Source organism: Accipiter gentilis, chromosome 22 (genome assembly GCF_929443795.1).
Source record: "Accipiter gentilis chromosome 22, bAccGen1.1, whole genome shotgun sequence".
NCBI lineage: Eukaryota > Metazoa > Chordata > Aves > Accipitriformes > Accipitridae > Astur > Astur gentilis.
Genome location: NC_064901.1, coordinates 21,283,863 through 21,299,441, shown reverse-complemented (window position 1 = coordinate 21,299,441; position 15,579 = coordinate 21,283,863). Strand labels below are relative to the sequence as shown.

Genomic DNA, 15,579 nt, shown 5'->3' with positions numbered 1-15,579 from the left:
CCAAAGATGAGCAATCTGTTAAATTGCTCTCAGCATTAAGATTGAGTCTCCCTTGAGTGGGCTTGTTGTCTTAGTGAAACAGTACTGGGGAGAACAGTGACAGTACTATTGTCCAAGTGACTAAGGGAATCTGTTAATCTGATTAAGAGTTTGGAAAGAAATGTCTCTACGCTGTACATCTGTTTCAACTTTATTATAGAAATTATTTGTGGTACGGTGTTTGTAGTTCAAACAACTCCCTAGTCGCCTTGAAAATGTCTTATCCTGATATAACTAGGAAGTTAAACTATATACATGATACATAGCATTGCAAGCTCACAATTGTCTAAACCACCTAGATGTGACATTAACTGTAACATTGCCCATATATGGTAATGGGAAATATTTGCAGGGTGTAGGGATGACTGACAGCTTTTTAGATACTGTCTGTGTGAAGTAGTCTGAACCATTAGTTTACTATTCATCCCATAAATAGTCACCTGGAGTATATCCATCATCAGCACCGTGATTGACACTTCTCTACAGTGAATGTTCCAGTTGTGCAAGCAACACAGAAATTGGGAGGGCTCTCTTCTCAGCAGCTTTAAACTTGAATGTGCACGTGTCATTTTCTTCCTTTAGAATGCCTGGAAGAGCTTGGATGTCTGGTTGAATCATATGGCATGAATGTATGCCAGCCAACTCCAGGGAAAGCCTTGAAAGAGATGGCAACTCATATTGGTGATAGGGACAACACTGTGCGCAATGCTGCACTGAACACCATTGTGACTGTCTATAATGTTCATGGCGACCAAGTGTTCAAGCTGATTGGAAATGTGAGTGTAAATGGAAATAAGATACTTTTTTAACTTTTTTTTCAAATTCTTATGCTTTTGTAGGGTTTAGCCCTGTTTTGCTTGTGATTGGTTGTGGTATATCTTGCTGTTGGAGTTAAGAGCATTTTGTAACGTTGAAAATAACTTGCAACACCATAGATCCACTAAAAGTTAGTTGTTAGTTAATTCCTCATTGTGGGATATATAACCTGGGTGTTCATGAATGAAAAACTAAATTGGAAAAAATGAGCAAAACACTGACTTTCATGGGAATTGAATTGTTTATAAAGAGTAACTTGCTTTATAGTCAACTGTATAGGTAACACTTGTGATTTAGAATTGTATTTGGATAACTTGGTCAAAAAAGGCTAGTTGTTGGGGCTTCATCAAGTACTCAGTTTTTTTTTTTATGCCTGTTTCCACTAACTGCTTTGTAGTTGAAGTCTGGTAAGTTTAGTTTGCTTTATCTTACTGTGCTCCAGTGCTTAAGGTCTGTGTCAATACTGTGTTGCTTTGTATTGCTGCTGTTTTGTTCTCTGGAAATCATACTTAGCCATTTAATCTAAAGTGCAGTGAAAGTTAAAGGTGGCAAAACTCACCTTTTCAGTCTCCAGCAGTGGAAAGCAAGGTCACTGTGTTGTCTACAGTTACTGTCCATAGCAGATTAAGTGTACTGAATTCTAACCTGAATCAAGGTTAGACTGTTTTCCTGTTCTGTTCTCTGATTTTTGTGGTCCTGGTAATTTTTCTAGGTGCACTTAAACTGATTACAATATGATAGATATGTTAATGCCTGTACAAATTTTCTGCGTTCTGTTATATGCTGTAGTGCATAGAAGCTATTGGATGGATGTTTTATGGAGAATGATAAACAGGAAAGCAAGGTTGCCTTCCTCCCACGCCCCCCCCTTTTTTTTTTTGCCAATTTCCTGAAATGTTGAAATTTCATGTGACTTATTTTCTCTGGTAACCATTTCCATGAAAACTAGTGTTGCATTTTCATTAACATTTTAGATTCCCATCTGATTTTAACTATTGTTCAGAGTGTAATCTGCTGCCCTCTGAGTTGCATAGTCCATTTGCTTTTGAATTTTTAAAGGTCAAGAAAAGAACTGTAGTACCTTGAATAATTCAACCCCTTCTGACCATGGCTTTTTGAGCTTCAGTATGGTCCGTCTAGTCCCCAAATGTATGGCTTTTCAGGAAGGTTTCCAAATCATAGGGATGCTGGAGAGTACTTTCCACAAAAGTGTCATGGCTACTTTTGTTCAAATGTAGTCATTGGTAACCTTTGGCTCTGTAGGTAAGCAGATAAATATGATTCTTTTCACTGCATGAGTTGGAGTGTTCAGTTGGCTTACCTTCTGTTCAGGGTGAATTAAGAGTACATTGAACGGGTCAACTGTTAGAAGGACTCTGGCTTCTGTGGTAGGGTCCACAGAGTTAAAGCATTGCCTGGGTTTCTAATAGGGGCCGTAGGAAGGTGGGTGAGGATTTTTTGTTTGGTTGGTTTTTTGCAGCAACACAAGGAACAATTAGAAACACATGGTAGTACCATAGTTTGAGTTCAAGCTGGCTTGTTTCTTGGATATTATGCGGGCTAGAAATAGCTGTATTCAGTATTACAGCTTGTCAATGTGGGTTAATTAGCTCCTGATTTAGCACCTAGGGCCAGAGTGGCCCTATTGGATTGCTGATGGATGGTAGTATTGACAGTTCATACCCTTGGTATTGGAGAACTTCAGTCCTCAATAATAAGTGGCATACCTCCTGTAGGTGACCAAGATTTCTAAAATCCATACAACTCAAATTGAGTGAAAGCGTTGTGTGTTATAGCTTTCTGAGAAAGACATGAGCATGCTGGAGGAAAGAATAAAACGGTCAGCCAAGAGACCATCTGCTGCTCCAGTGAGGCAGGCAGAGGAAAAACCTCAGCGTACTCAAAACATCAGTGCTAATGCTAGCATGCTGCGGAAAGGACCAGCTGAGGACATGTCCTCCAAACTCAAGTATGTAATGATAAATTATGGTCTGTGGCCTGCATAGTGTGTGTGCTAATATCATGTCTGGCAATGTTATTTTAGTTCTTGTATCATCATCTTTGCATGTTGTGAAAATTGGCCAAATAATATAAAACAAAATGTCTGAAACTTTTTTGTCTTGTCTGTCTTGAAATCTTTCTAAATGGTCTTGTGCCTTTTTTCACTGCTTCTCCATGGACAGAATTATGTATCGCACTTATAGGATGTAAGTACTGCCCACTAACTCCTTGGTAGCAAGGCTCTTGTATCTTTCAATTTCTACCCTGGTCATCCCTTCCTGAGGGTGACAGGTTTACCATGGCAAATTCCAGGTTATTTACAGGTCTCTGAATTAAAGGAAAGAAAGAAACCAAAAATACAGGTTTCTGCCAAGGTGGCTATAGATCAGACTGCAGGCAGACGTGGCCCTTCCACGTTAAGCAGCTGTTAGAAATATTGGGTGACCTTCCTATGTGTTACATTAAACTTGGTGTTGATTGGACCCTGTTCTTAACTTGTTAGGGCAGACATACAGCGCAGAACTGGATGAGCATGTGTGGATTGTAGAGCCTGGGGCAACAGTACCCCCTTGCTCATTATATTGGAATAAAAGTCCCTGTTGAGAACTACGTATTAGAACATTTCCTTGAAAAATCTGATATGCAGTACGAGTCATGTGGGATGCTAGGAGTCCTAGGTTCAGATGAGTTTGCAAGGTTGCTATGTATGTATGCATCCTATCCATCATTTAAAAAAAACAAACCAAAACAGCCTGCTCACTAACACTGTATTCCATTAATACTACTTTAAGCTGTGCTAGATATCTCTCAAAATGAACCAGTGCATACCTATCATAGATGCAGAGGGTCTCGTGGTGGGTTATAAGAGAAACGAGGAAGGCAAGTCACTAGCAGCTGCTCCTCTGGCCTACAAAAGCTTGTTTTACTAACGGCTAGGGGAAAGGCAAAGGGGGTTATTATGAGGCTTGAATAAAATCAGAACTTCAAACTCTGTGCTATTCTGTTATGAGAGCTTTAGGGCTACCAGTGGATGCTAGTGCTAGTACTCTTGCCTCTTGTGTATGTATAATAAACATTTCTCTCCTGGTTTCTATAGCCAAAATCGCAACATGGGCAGTCACTCTGAGACAACGCATGCAGTTCCACGGGAATTTCAGCTGGATCTTGATGAAATTGAAAATGATAATGGTACTGTCAGATGTGAGATGCCAGCACTTGTACAGCACAAACTAGATGACATCTTTGAGCCAGTCTTGATTCCTGAGCCCAAGTGAGTCTAGTCTTAACTCCTAAGTGAAATCAGTAGGGCTACTTAAACTATTTTGAGAAGCTGAATTGACTGTGCTAGTTTCTACGTTCAGACTTGTTTACACAAGAAAGTAGTGTCAGCTAATTTGAAGAGAGATGTCAAAGTGACCATCTGCTGTACTGTTCTGGAATCTGGAGAGCAGTTATTTCTAATGAAAAGCCTGAGTTCTGCTTGTGTGTTTTTACAGTAAAAGTCTCTTGAGTTTGTAAGTGCATCATCAGTCAGTGTCTTTAAAAGTGGTGCAATAGACATGTTAAAAGGAATGATTCCTTCCTTGAGTATCCCTTGTCTCTAAATGGTCAATGAAATATAGTAGTTCAGTGTAAATTAGAGCTATCTCTCCAAAGAGTAATGAATCCTCTTTTCTTCAACTGTTCAGAATCCGTGCTGTATCCCCACACTTTGATGACATGCACAGTAACACAGCTTCTACTATCAACTTTGTCATTTCCCAAGTAGCCAGTGGTGATATAAATACAAGCATCCAGGCTCTGGCACAGGTAAGTTAATTAAGGTAGCAACTAATCACACTGTACTGAACTATTTTTCTGCGAGGGTGATGAGTTGCACTGTGGTGGAGCAATCATGTCAGGTGACATGGACTCTGCTCAGAATCTCCCTGATGACAAAACTAAGTGCACAGGGGCCATCTGACTCGCTTTAGCAATAGAAATTCCACTTGGATGATGTAGAATAGACTCCTAACACAAAGCACTAAGAAAAAAAAACCCATATCTGTTTTTGTCAACTATCTGTGCTATAATTTTGAAAAAGCCAATGACACTTAACTTTTATGTGTGAATTGTTTTACAGATCTTCAGCAAAAGAATTGTCTTGCCTTGTAGCTTTTACATGCTTCTAGGGTGACTTAACTATTTAGAAGTATTTTATCCAGAAGATTTCATAAAGCTATTAGTTCCAGAATCCATAATGCAGCATTTCATGTTTTCACTTGTGTACAGGATAGGATTGCAGTTCTCTAAAATAATTGGTTGTATTGGGATTAAAATAATTGGTTGTATTGGGATTAGCAATAGGCTACTGATTTCAGGCGAAAGCTTAGAATAAAAGTGCCTTGGCAAATGAATTGGCCAGGGCAAGACCTTTCCTATATAAAAGTTTCAAAATTATGGTTATTTCACACTGTTTGCATTATGTTGACTTGGGTGTTTTGTTTTTAAATCTTAGATTGATGAAGTTCTCAGACAGGAAGACAAAGCAGAAGCTATGTCTGGCCACATTGACCAATTCCTAATAGCTACATTTATGCAGCTTCGGCTAATCTACAATACGCACATGGCAGATGAGAAGCTAGACAAAGATGAGATAGTCAAACTTTACAGCTGTATTATTGGGAGCATGATCTCGGTAAGGATTTGACCTAAAAGTTAAGGCAAAAAGCAAATAATATCTGTGCAGAAGTTGCAGGAGAATGGAATGTCTGTCCTGAAGCTAGGTTAGCTTACTGTTGAATCTTATGTATGAAGGTTTGTTGCTAATTGTCTGCTTGCCAATGCACCTTTTTGAGAGGGAGTGGGGAATGAGAAACTGGGGAAGGGAAGAAGGTATTAAGTTCTGTTTTAATACTCCTTACCTTTTGAATACGTAGTTGGTGGCCTAAGTATTTTCAGAAGTCACTCAGTAGAAATAACTTTTTTCCTAGTTGCATTTTTATTGTTTAATGTTGGGGGAGATGGGAGGAATGTCAAATGGTTTGACAGTGTAGTTTAGAAAAATTCCTATATTAAGGCATTGCATGCAGGGAAAACTTCTAATATTGTCTTCAATTTGTAGCTATTTCAGATAGAGGGCCTGGCTCGAGAGGCCTCCACTGGCGTGCTGAAGGACCTAATGCATGGTCTTATTACATTAATGCTGGATTCTCGGGTTGAAGACATTGAAGAGGGTGAGCAGGTCATCCGATCAGTCAACCTCTTGGTAGTGAAAGTTCTGGAGAAGTCTGATCAGACCAACATCTTGAGGTATATAATGAAAATTGCACAATTACTGCCTCTCTTCACCCATTCTTGTGTGTTCGTTGAATGGCTGAGTTTTTTAGTCATTCTATAAGCAAAGAATGATGTCTGTAGAATCACTCAATCTGCATAGCTAGAGGCAGGCTAAACAAGCCAGCTTAGTATGATTCTGTATGCTTTGTAGTCCAGACTGCCTCTTAAACTCTTGTAACATGCTGGAAAGAAAGAAAAAGAGCTGTTACACAACACAACATAAACTGCTGGGCTAACCCAGTCTCTGGTGTGATATTCTGTGGGGAGTTGGCATCTTTTTTTGTGTAGCACTTTTCCTGTGTAACTGTTACAAATTTATTCCTTCCAGTGCTCTGCTTGTTTTGCTCCAAGACAGTCTGCTAGCAACAGCCAGCTCTCCTAAGTTTTCGGAACTTGTCATGAAGGTGAGCCTGTAGTAGAGGTTTTGAACTTACTTGATTTATCTGAATCAACTTAGCTGAAAAAACAGATATCTTAAAAAAAAAAAAAAAAAAAAAAAAAAAAAAAATTGGTGACCATAACTTGAAATATTTCTTATAACTCTTATAATTACAATCTTATAATTAGATGTCACATATAGTGACTTCATGCATGCCAGGAGGGAGCTTAACACCTGCTAGTAGTTTACAGAAGCTTGTGTATACCAATACAAACTCCCTACAGAGGTGCGCAGTCACCTGCTGGGCTTATTTACTTAGGCACAGCACTGTACTATGGATTCAAACAGTCCCAGGCTGGAGCTGGCTTGTATTTTGTCATCTCTAAGAATAGGCAGAGCGTACATGCAAGTGTCTGCATTTAAAGCATGGGTGTGATCTTTTTTTTTAATAATAGAATGCCCTTTTGTAACTGGCATGATTTAAAGACAACTCAGGTTAGGTGTTCTTAATGAGGTTAAACCTAAAGAACTTGTGCTGTGCGGGGGTGTACACAGCATATATGCATTATCTGCTGAAATTTCTTCACGCAAAGCATTCAGTCTCCCGTTACTGATAGAGAAGTCAGCACTACTTTTATGCATCAGCTCTAAAGAAGGATCTGGATACAGTACAGCTAGTTAAAAAGAGAAAGTATGTAGCAGTGCAAATATAGCTTGAGCAGACAGACATGGTGCATGTCTGTGGTAGCAGAGTGAAATAGCTCAATGATAGTTTTGTATAATCTCTCCTTATATAATTAAATGCTTCTCCCTTGAGTTGTCTTGCTTTAAGTCAGCCTCTTGTTCCAGTGTCTGTGGAGGATGGTGCGTCTTCTTCCGGAAACCATTAATAGCATCAATCTGGATCGGATTCTACTGGATATCCACATTTTCATGAAGGTCTTTCCCAAAGAGAAACTGAAGCAATGTAAGAGTGAGTTTCCTATAAGGACACTGAAGACTCTGCTTCACACCCTGTGCAAGCTGAAAGGGCCTAAGGTGAGAGCAGTCACTAGTCATGTACTTTTGAATTGGATGTTCATGCAGTCTCTAAAGCTTTTGCTTCTTTTTTCTTTTTTTTCCAATTTATTCCCTTTTTTCTCCTTTTAGATCTTAGATCATTTAACAATGATAGACAACAAAAATGAGTCTGAGCTGGAGGCTCACCTGTGTAGAGTAATGAAACACTCCATGGACCAGACTGGAAGCAAAGCTGATAAGGATACAGAAAAAGGAGCTTCTCGCACAGTAAGTAATGTAAATCTGTTGGTAGGGAGAGGGAATGTAAGGCAATTTATTTAAGAAACAAGCTTAATTTTGTGGTTATAGAATATGAAGTAGCAATTGCCTTTCCAACATGCAACTACTGTTGGAAATACTCTTCTAGTTTCACTTTTTATTTATGGCTGTTTTGGGAACTTGCAGTGTGTTTCTGTTATTACCTGAATATTCTGCGCATATCCCAGGATGAAGTGCTCTCCAGGACATTCAGGTGTACAGCATAGCTTTTGTGCTGCCTGATACTGCATTTTAAAAGTTAACTATACCAAAAACAAGTTTTAAACACTGGTGGCTTTGAAAGAGTCCTACAGTTTGATGTCCTCACTCATTCTATGTAAACAGTGGCTATGTAAACCCTTAACGCTTCAAGGTTTTCTTCATCTTGGAAGCTTTGTATCCAGCTACCAGGTGTGAGGGCACTGTGGATTTGTTCAACTTCCCTTTGTGTTTATTCGCTTTGTTTTAGAAGTCTCCTTTTATTTATTTAGGAGGAAAAGGCTTCGAAGGCCAAAGTTAACGATATTTTGGCAGAAATATTTAAGAAGATTGGCTCCAAGGAGAACACTAAGGAGGTAAGTGCTCCCTTCCTGCAAGGAAGAGGGCATGAGACATTAGAACGGTGTATGCAGCAGTTGTACTAATGCTCGGGAACTCTTCCCTTCCAGGGTCTGGCAGAGCTGTATGAATACAAAAAGAAATATTCTGATGCAGACATTGAGCCCTTCCTGAAAAACTCCTCTCAGTTCTTCCAGAGCTATGTGGAAAGAGGCCTTCGGCTGATAGAAACAGAACGGGAGGGGAAAGGACGTATTTCTGCTTCTACAGGTACATTTTATAGCAAAACTGATTGATTTATGAGATGCAGAGATATAGGGAGAGCAGTTACATGTCCCCTGGTAGAAACTAATATTTGCAGAGGTTTATGGATTTCCAAAGTGAGTCAAGTATGTTCTTGGCACCTGTGTTGCTTCATGAGGCACCATTTGCAGGGATTATGCAGTCTTTGTTTACAAAAAAAGAGGTTATAACCATTGTCACTCTAAATGTAGAAAATATTTGAAAGGCTTGGTAAACAAGTGGTTCTAATTCATATCCTGTAGTCTGGGTTGAACATTAGTTTATGCTTCATGTGTCTGGTATCAAGAATTGTTTCTGCAAAGTATACAGCTAGTTTATAAGAGCAGCAGCTTTCAGGTTCTCGTTTTACATTTTGGTTACTAAAATGGTACAGGAGGTTTTTTGATAGTGTTTACTGTGGAATCAAAAAGTTTATTTTAAATAACTTGAAGTGTTTCTGTAGTGGTCTTTGACCCCTTTCCAGTAAATCAGCTTTTTAATTAGATAAATTACTATAAAACACTTAATTTGTTAGTCTTTCCATTGCAGATAAGCACAAATTAGTATTTAATGCAATATTAGGGAGGGAATGTAGCAAATTATTAGCTGACAGTAAAAACTGATACCCAGTGTGGCAAAGCTAGCTTTAACTTTCACATTGCACAGTGTCCTGTGAAACTTTAGCCTTTTCTCCTACTACTGTTCCTTCTCCTGTCTGTGTATTGTAAATTACTTAAGGAAAATGATGTAAGTTTCTTTCTGAACCTCCTAAATCTGTCTGACTAGATAGGACAGAAAATTCTACCTTTCATCCTAAAAGTCTGTACAACCAAGAAATGTTAGTTCAACAGTTAGAGATTTCAAAACAGAATTTAAGTGCCCCAATTTTGTCTTTTTTTCCTCCTTAACTATAATAGTTTGATACAATAAAGGCTATTGTTCCATCTTGCAACTGTGCTTTATTTAGACTAAAGTATAAATGTTTAACCTTAATTCTCCTTTTACCTATTTTAAATACCCTTGCAGTAAACAACTGATAACAAATCTCTGTCCACACTAAGTCTTAGAAATTGCCATTAGTTTCAGAATGGAAAGGTTTTTTCATAATGTAAAATCTTTTCCTAGTCTTTTGGTAGGGAAGCTTTAAAAACCTTGCTACATGCCTTGATAGAAATCATGATAATGATTGAAAATGATAATGGTAAAATGATAGAAGTCACTATTTCAGATTGAACTGGAAGAAGCAGCAGCTTTAAGTTACCTGAACAAGAGGTAAAGAGGGGTTAGAATCAGTCTGCCCAGAAGTACTACTAAACTTAGAAAAAGACAGAAGACTCCAAATATTTCCCATCCTGCCAATTGCTGAGTTCTCTCTGTTGGACATCATGGTTAATGCTGGTCCACATCAGCATCTTCCTCTCCCCACACGGTTGTCTTCAGCTGTCAGCCTCCGCACTACTTCTGGAGCTGCTGTGCTGCCTCTTCTTAAATATCTCAATTTCTTTTCTTGGTTTTCAGTTGTCACTCTTGCAAGGAAATGGAAGGGCTGATATACCTATACTAGCAAATGCAAATAGCTTGGTAGTTTATACGTTGGTTGATTCTTCATCCATTGCATCTTATTTCAAGGAACTGACCAAGACAGTCATGCTTGTTTGATGTTTTCAATCTTTTTTTTTCCTCCCTGCTTCCCCTCATCCTCCAGGAATTTCTCCTCAGATGGAAGGAACGTGTGTTCCTGCTTCTACCCACACTGTATCTTCATCTATAGGAAACACAAATGGGGAGGAAGTGGGGCCTTCAGTTTACTTGGAAAGATTAAAAATCCTCAGGCAGCGTTGTGGCCTTGACAATGCAAAGGTATGGTACTTGACAACACTTGTAAATCCCCAGGGGACGCACTTCATTTGCACTTCTTTAAGAATTCAAATGATTGGTTTTCCTGTACCAAAGGCATATTCTATTTGGAATTGGTGATCTTTCATTATACTGCGTGTCCTAGCTATTCACTGCATGTCACCATGCCTAGTATAAATAGCTTTAAACTCATTACTTGGCCAAGTAGGCTTATGTTTCATTCCACTCTTTGCAGCACTGGTGTATATGCAGTTGTTTCTACAGCCTTATAGTTTGGTATCTTCCCTTGCCATGTAGTAGAGTCTCAGAAAGGTTCAAATAACTACTGTTCTCTAAAGGTTAATATATATTGATCTCTGAGTTGAATGACATGGAAATTCTAGATCTTTCTGCTCTGCAACAACCATAAGAGCTGAATGAAGACTTTGAATGAAGTTTTATGTATTTTGGGTGTATGGATACTGAGGCACAGAAATGGTGAATGAGCTTAGTATTGGAAACATGTGGGCCAAAATTTCTAACAGTTTGGTGATCTATGTGTTAGGAATCTAGTGCTGATTACTGAAGCTTGCACTCAGCTACATGAGAAGCAATGTTCATTCTAGGAATAGTCATTTAGGCATGTCACTGTTTTAACCTTTAACACAAACTTGCGTGTCAGCTCACAGCTCTGAGGAGGGGAAATGTTTCCGAGATGATAGTAACAAGTTAACGCAGATGGAAATATCAATTCAAAAGAACAGCAAATTGACATTTGAAGTCTTTGGCAGAGCGGATCTTACCAATCAGTCCAAGTTTCCTCCTCTTGTTCCTCCAGAAGACGCACTGGAACATAGGCATGGACTTTCCTCTTGTGGTGTTAGAATTCAGGCTGTTCAAGACTGCAGCAGGCCATCTCAGTACAACGCTGGTCTGCTGTGAATTTTTGATCTTTAAAAACTAGTTCATTTGTCCCTAATGACGTCAAGCTAAACAGGAACTACTTAAATGACAGGAATTGAGTAGTTAGCTTTGCATGGTTCTGACTTTGATGGCAACTGACTTTATCACTCCAGATCACCTGTGCTGTATTGCTCCTTCCCTTTCCTCTGGGTTTTTTTGGTGTTTGCTGTGAAGATAAAAAGCCATTGATTAAGGTTTGTACTACTTATATGGCTTTTGGCGTTATCTGTCTTAATGCTTCACTTTCCTCCCCTATAGCAGGAAGACAGACCACCTCTGACATCTTTGCTCTCTAAACCAGCACTCCCTACAGTTGCATCCTCTACAGATATGCTTCACAGTAAGCTCTCCCAGCTCCGTGAGTCACGGGAGCAGTACCAACATCTGGACCTGGACTCCAATCAGACTCATTCCTCTGGCATTGGAACTACCCTGGCTTCACCCTCTTCTGCAGCAGCTAATATTGATGACTTGAAAAAAAGACTGGAGAGAATAAAAAGCAGTCGCAAATAGAGATGTGAGAGAGACAGCATCGCTGTTGCTTGGGCTGTCTTCAGCTTTAGTTTACTAAACTAGAAGTCTTCATAGTTAAATGGCCTCATTTAGGCCTAATGTATACAAACTGGTTTATGTATAATACAGTGGATTTTGGGGGGTTGAGTCATTGTGGCACAAGTATTTGTACATACTCTGCTTCTCGGTGAGCATCTCTTTGACAATAGAAGGCTGTCTGTGTATTAGTTTTAGTGTACAGACCTGTAAACAACCATCCTCTTGCTCAGACTAGTTTCTCATAACTTGTTTTTTTTATTTGTAAAATTGTCTTTAAGATCTTTTCCTAGTTCTTAACTCTTAGAAGATCTTTAGTGATTTCACTTTTAATTTTGTGAATTCTTCTCCATGTAATCCTTGAACTGTTGATTCTGTATGGACACATGGCATGAAGTAACTAATTTAAGTGTCTTTTGTAAATAAAGTTTGCATTAACTATACCAGCCTCTGTAGGAACAGCAGTGACTGCTGGTTAGAGAAGTCACTCTCTATTCCTGAATGTTAGTGACTGGGCATCTAGAAATGAAACTAAGCTATTCTTGACATGAACCTTGGGGTTTGGATATATTATAAGGAAGATGAGTGAACATATACTATCTGCGGGTGCAATCCTGAGACTTTGCACTCTTCTATGAGCGGTAGTGATTTTTTTCATGTAGTTGCTGTTTTGTTTTGGAACACGTTTCTGTAACTTGAGAGTAAGTTGAGAATATTTAGTTTGCTCAAATGCTTATTTTAAATTATCTAGTCCTCGTGATGCCTTTACCCAGATTAAGCATAGTCCCATCTGTGTACAAATGCTTTCTCTGAGGGAGCCTGCTGCTGTTGATACGGAATAGATTAGCAGTGATGTACAGTCAGTGGACTCGTTTATCCTGAACTCATTTGGTTAAGCAGTCTTCCTTGTGCAGGTAGACCCCACAACATTTGCTTTGCTCTTAAAACATCTGATGTCAGCAAAGTCTACTATTTTGTATGACTAAGAGACCTGGTAGTGCTAGTCTACGAAAGCTGTAGCTACCATTTTTTTTAAGGGTGTCTTCTGATTAGCCTTTTTCAGAAGCTACAAGAATGAAGATTAATACATATACTGTGTAGCCTTTCTAACCCTTTCATCTCTAAGGTGATGCATTTTCACCTTACTACTGCACTTCCATGTGAGAGCTGGTTGTGAAGCATAAATTGCACATCTGTTCCATAACTAAAACAGAGTTATTGAAGAGTTGGACAGGCAGGCTTGAAAATAGCACACTTCTGCTCTAGATTTTAATCTGTTCCATGTAACTGCTGCTTTTGTTGTTTGCTCTGTGGACCAGCAGTCTCTGCATTAGGGCCGTTACTGAAACTATCTTGCCTGATTACAGTAAAAATGTGGCTTTAAATTAGTACCTGTACAACAGATCTATGCCAGAGCTTCTGCAAATGGTTGAAACCTTCCTTTTACAGGACCCCTAGGCTGGGGTTGCAGTTGAATTAATACTGCTTGGTGCTTATGGTGAGTTTGTACACTGTGATAGCAGGTGACTTGCGAGCGTTCTCCATCCTGTGTTAATTGACATGATGCCATTCATTGCTCCACCACCTCGATTTAGTAGTCGCAGTCTCCTCTCCTAACCTGAAGTGGGCATGCACTTTCTTGTGGAACAGAGCTGTATGATAAGTGGAGTTTTGGCCCTTATTGGTAAGTGCTGAGGTTTTTGTGCACTTAAACCGGGGCTGTTTGTGAATAGTTTGTTTTGGCTGGCACTAGAGTTACTGCCACTACCTCTCAATTACTAGCTGCTTTTTGAAACTTACTGATATTTAAATTAATCTGTATGTTCCTTTACCATGTCCAGCAGACGTTCTGAAGAGCTATTTGTTAATTAGCTCAGGATGTTAAAACAGCAAATGCCTGCAAACCTGCATAGAACTATTTTAAATTTGAAGCTGAATTGGAAGTGAAATACAGGAATAATTGAGTAGCAGAAGATATAGTTGCTTACTATGAATGAGTTTTTGCCCTGTGTCTCTGTAGTGTTTGGTTGGACTCAATATCCTGGGAGTTCTGAACTAAAACCTGTGCACATAAATTAATAAAGCCTAATCTTTAGCCCAGACAATGTTTTAAATAACATTAAACTGAATTTTAAAAATGATTCCTCTGTATTGTTTGTAACAAGTCAGTATTAACAGTGACTTACTCCAGAAGGTGTATGGTCCTGGTTCCCCTCTTAGGTATGTGATTTCTCACAGATTATTAGATAGCAGTGAAAGGGTGAGGCTAAAAATTTAAACATTAGAAAGGCTAAACATTTTCAGTGTCCGATGCCTGTTGTTATCAATGACTTTAAACAGTTGTGGAATTTGAGCTCTTGAGGTTTTTCTTCAGATGCCTTTGAGAGGTTGGTTTTATGCTTTCTTTGGGCAATCAAATTGGGCTGTCTTCAAGTGGGTTCCCGAATGGGTCATCTTCAAGGAGATGGCCAGACAGTAAGTGATTGATAACTTTATTTATATCCAACTAATTTCAGATAGTTACCTCTACTTTCACTTTTTCAACATTGTCACTTATGCTTTGTACAGAGTATTAAGCAGCAAACAGAATTTCACTGTTACCTGTTTCTGTGACTTGGTGGCACTGTGAATGAGGAGTTTAGGAATAGGGTGTCATAGGGAGCAAGGAGAGTTTCCAAATCTCATTACTTTAAGAGAAAACTGGGCTGAACAAATTGGCTAGTCAAGAGTATGGGTTCACTGCTGTACTGCTGGGTCCTCAGCAGTCCACAAATTGCTGCTAAAAAGGAGTTCACGAAAGAACTGAAGCTTTTCTTGGGAGTGATCCCTAAACAGGCTTTATAAGACAACCCAACAGGTATAGTGCAGGATGCTTCTATTGGAGGCCCTTTAACAATGAATGTGTATGAATTGCTTCCTTCTGACTCTTGCTATGCAGGTGGAAAATACACTTTGAGGACCCAGCACCACCTGCCAGGCAGAAAATTACTGCCACACAGTAGTGGAAGTGCCACTTAATGTATTCGAGCCCATATTCCTCTCTAGGATGAATTGCATATAGCTGGCATCTGTAACTTCCTAAGACACTAACCTTGAAAACAGTGGTGCTGGTACTTGTTGTTTGCTATTATAGCCAAGAACAATTTATGTCTTACCAAAACAGGTTATAGTTGCTTTACTTCTGACATTGGTATTGGTGTTCTGTGTAATGCCACTGTTACTGTAGGGTGATTATCTCCAGAACGTTCTTAGCTCAATTTCTAGAATAGCAAATGAGTTGACTTGAAGTGAGGAAATGGACAGTGCCTGGGGCCACAGTTGTGCTTGCTGTGACTGCCTTAAGGCCATCATCTGAGGTCCTAAATCTGTTGATGACTATAGCTGACAGAAGGGAGGAGAATTTGTTTGAAGCATAACAGGTAATTAGCAGTACAACTAGCGCCATTCTGTTGGTACTCCTGAATACTGTGATGGGTTAGATTCAAGGGCAGCTAAACTTGGCATGAACAAAAGGAAGAAGC

At 39.2% G+C, this 15,579-nt stretch overlaps 1 protein-coding gene and 1 non-coding gene across 4 annotated transcripts in view; both read left to right on the top strand.

The window, feature by feature from the left end:
- Positions 1–14,199, top strand: part of CKAP5 (cytoskeleton associated protein 5) — a 43,931-nt gene extending 29,732 nt beyond the window's left edge. The window contains exons 31-44 of one of the 3 annotated variants that reach the window (XM_049825689.1): positions 622–815; positions 2,652–2,824; positions 3,039–3,062; positions 3,953–4,126; positions 4,545–4,665; positions 5,354–5,533; positions 5,960–6,147; positions 6,503–6,578; positions 7,403–7,591; positions 7,703–7,840; positions 8,362–8,445; positions 8,539–8,698; positions 10,416–10,570; positions 11,771–14,199. In XM_049825689.1, coding sequence (XP_049681646.1) covers positions 622–815; positions 2,652–2,824; positions 3,039–3,062; positions 3,953–4,126; positions 4,545–4,665; positions 5,354–5,533; positions 5,960–6,147; positions 6,503–6,578; positions 7,403–7,591; positions 7,703–7,840; positions 8,362–8,445; positions 8,539–8,698; positions 10,416–10,570; positions 11,771–12,022 — 2,108 coding nt within the window. In that variant the 3' untranslated portion in view covers positions 12,023–14,199. Of the gene's footprint in view, positions 1–621; positions 816–2,651; positions 2,825–3,038; positions 3,063–3,952; positions 4,127–4,544; positions 4,666–5,353; positions 5,534–5,959; positions 6,148–6,502; positions 6,579–7,402; positions 7,592–7,702; positions 7,841–8,361; positions 8,446–8,538; positions 8,699–10,415; positions 10,571–11,767 lie in introns of all 3 variants that reach the window. The other 2 variants (XM_049825688.1, XM_049825690.1) reach the window with 2 other exon arrangements.
- On the top strand, positions 4,715–4,825 carry LOC126049533 (small nucleolar RNA SNORD67). The gene has a single exon (XR_007509233.1). It is a non-coding gene; the product is annotated as a small nucleolar RNA SNORD67 (small nucleolar RNA).
- Positions 14,200–15,579: the final 1,380 nt, after the last annotated feature.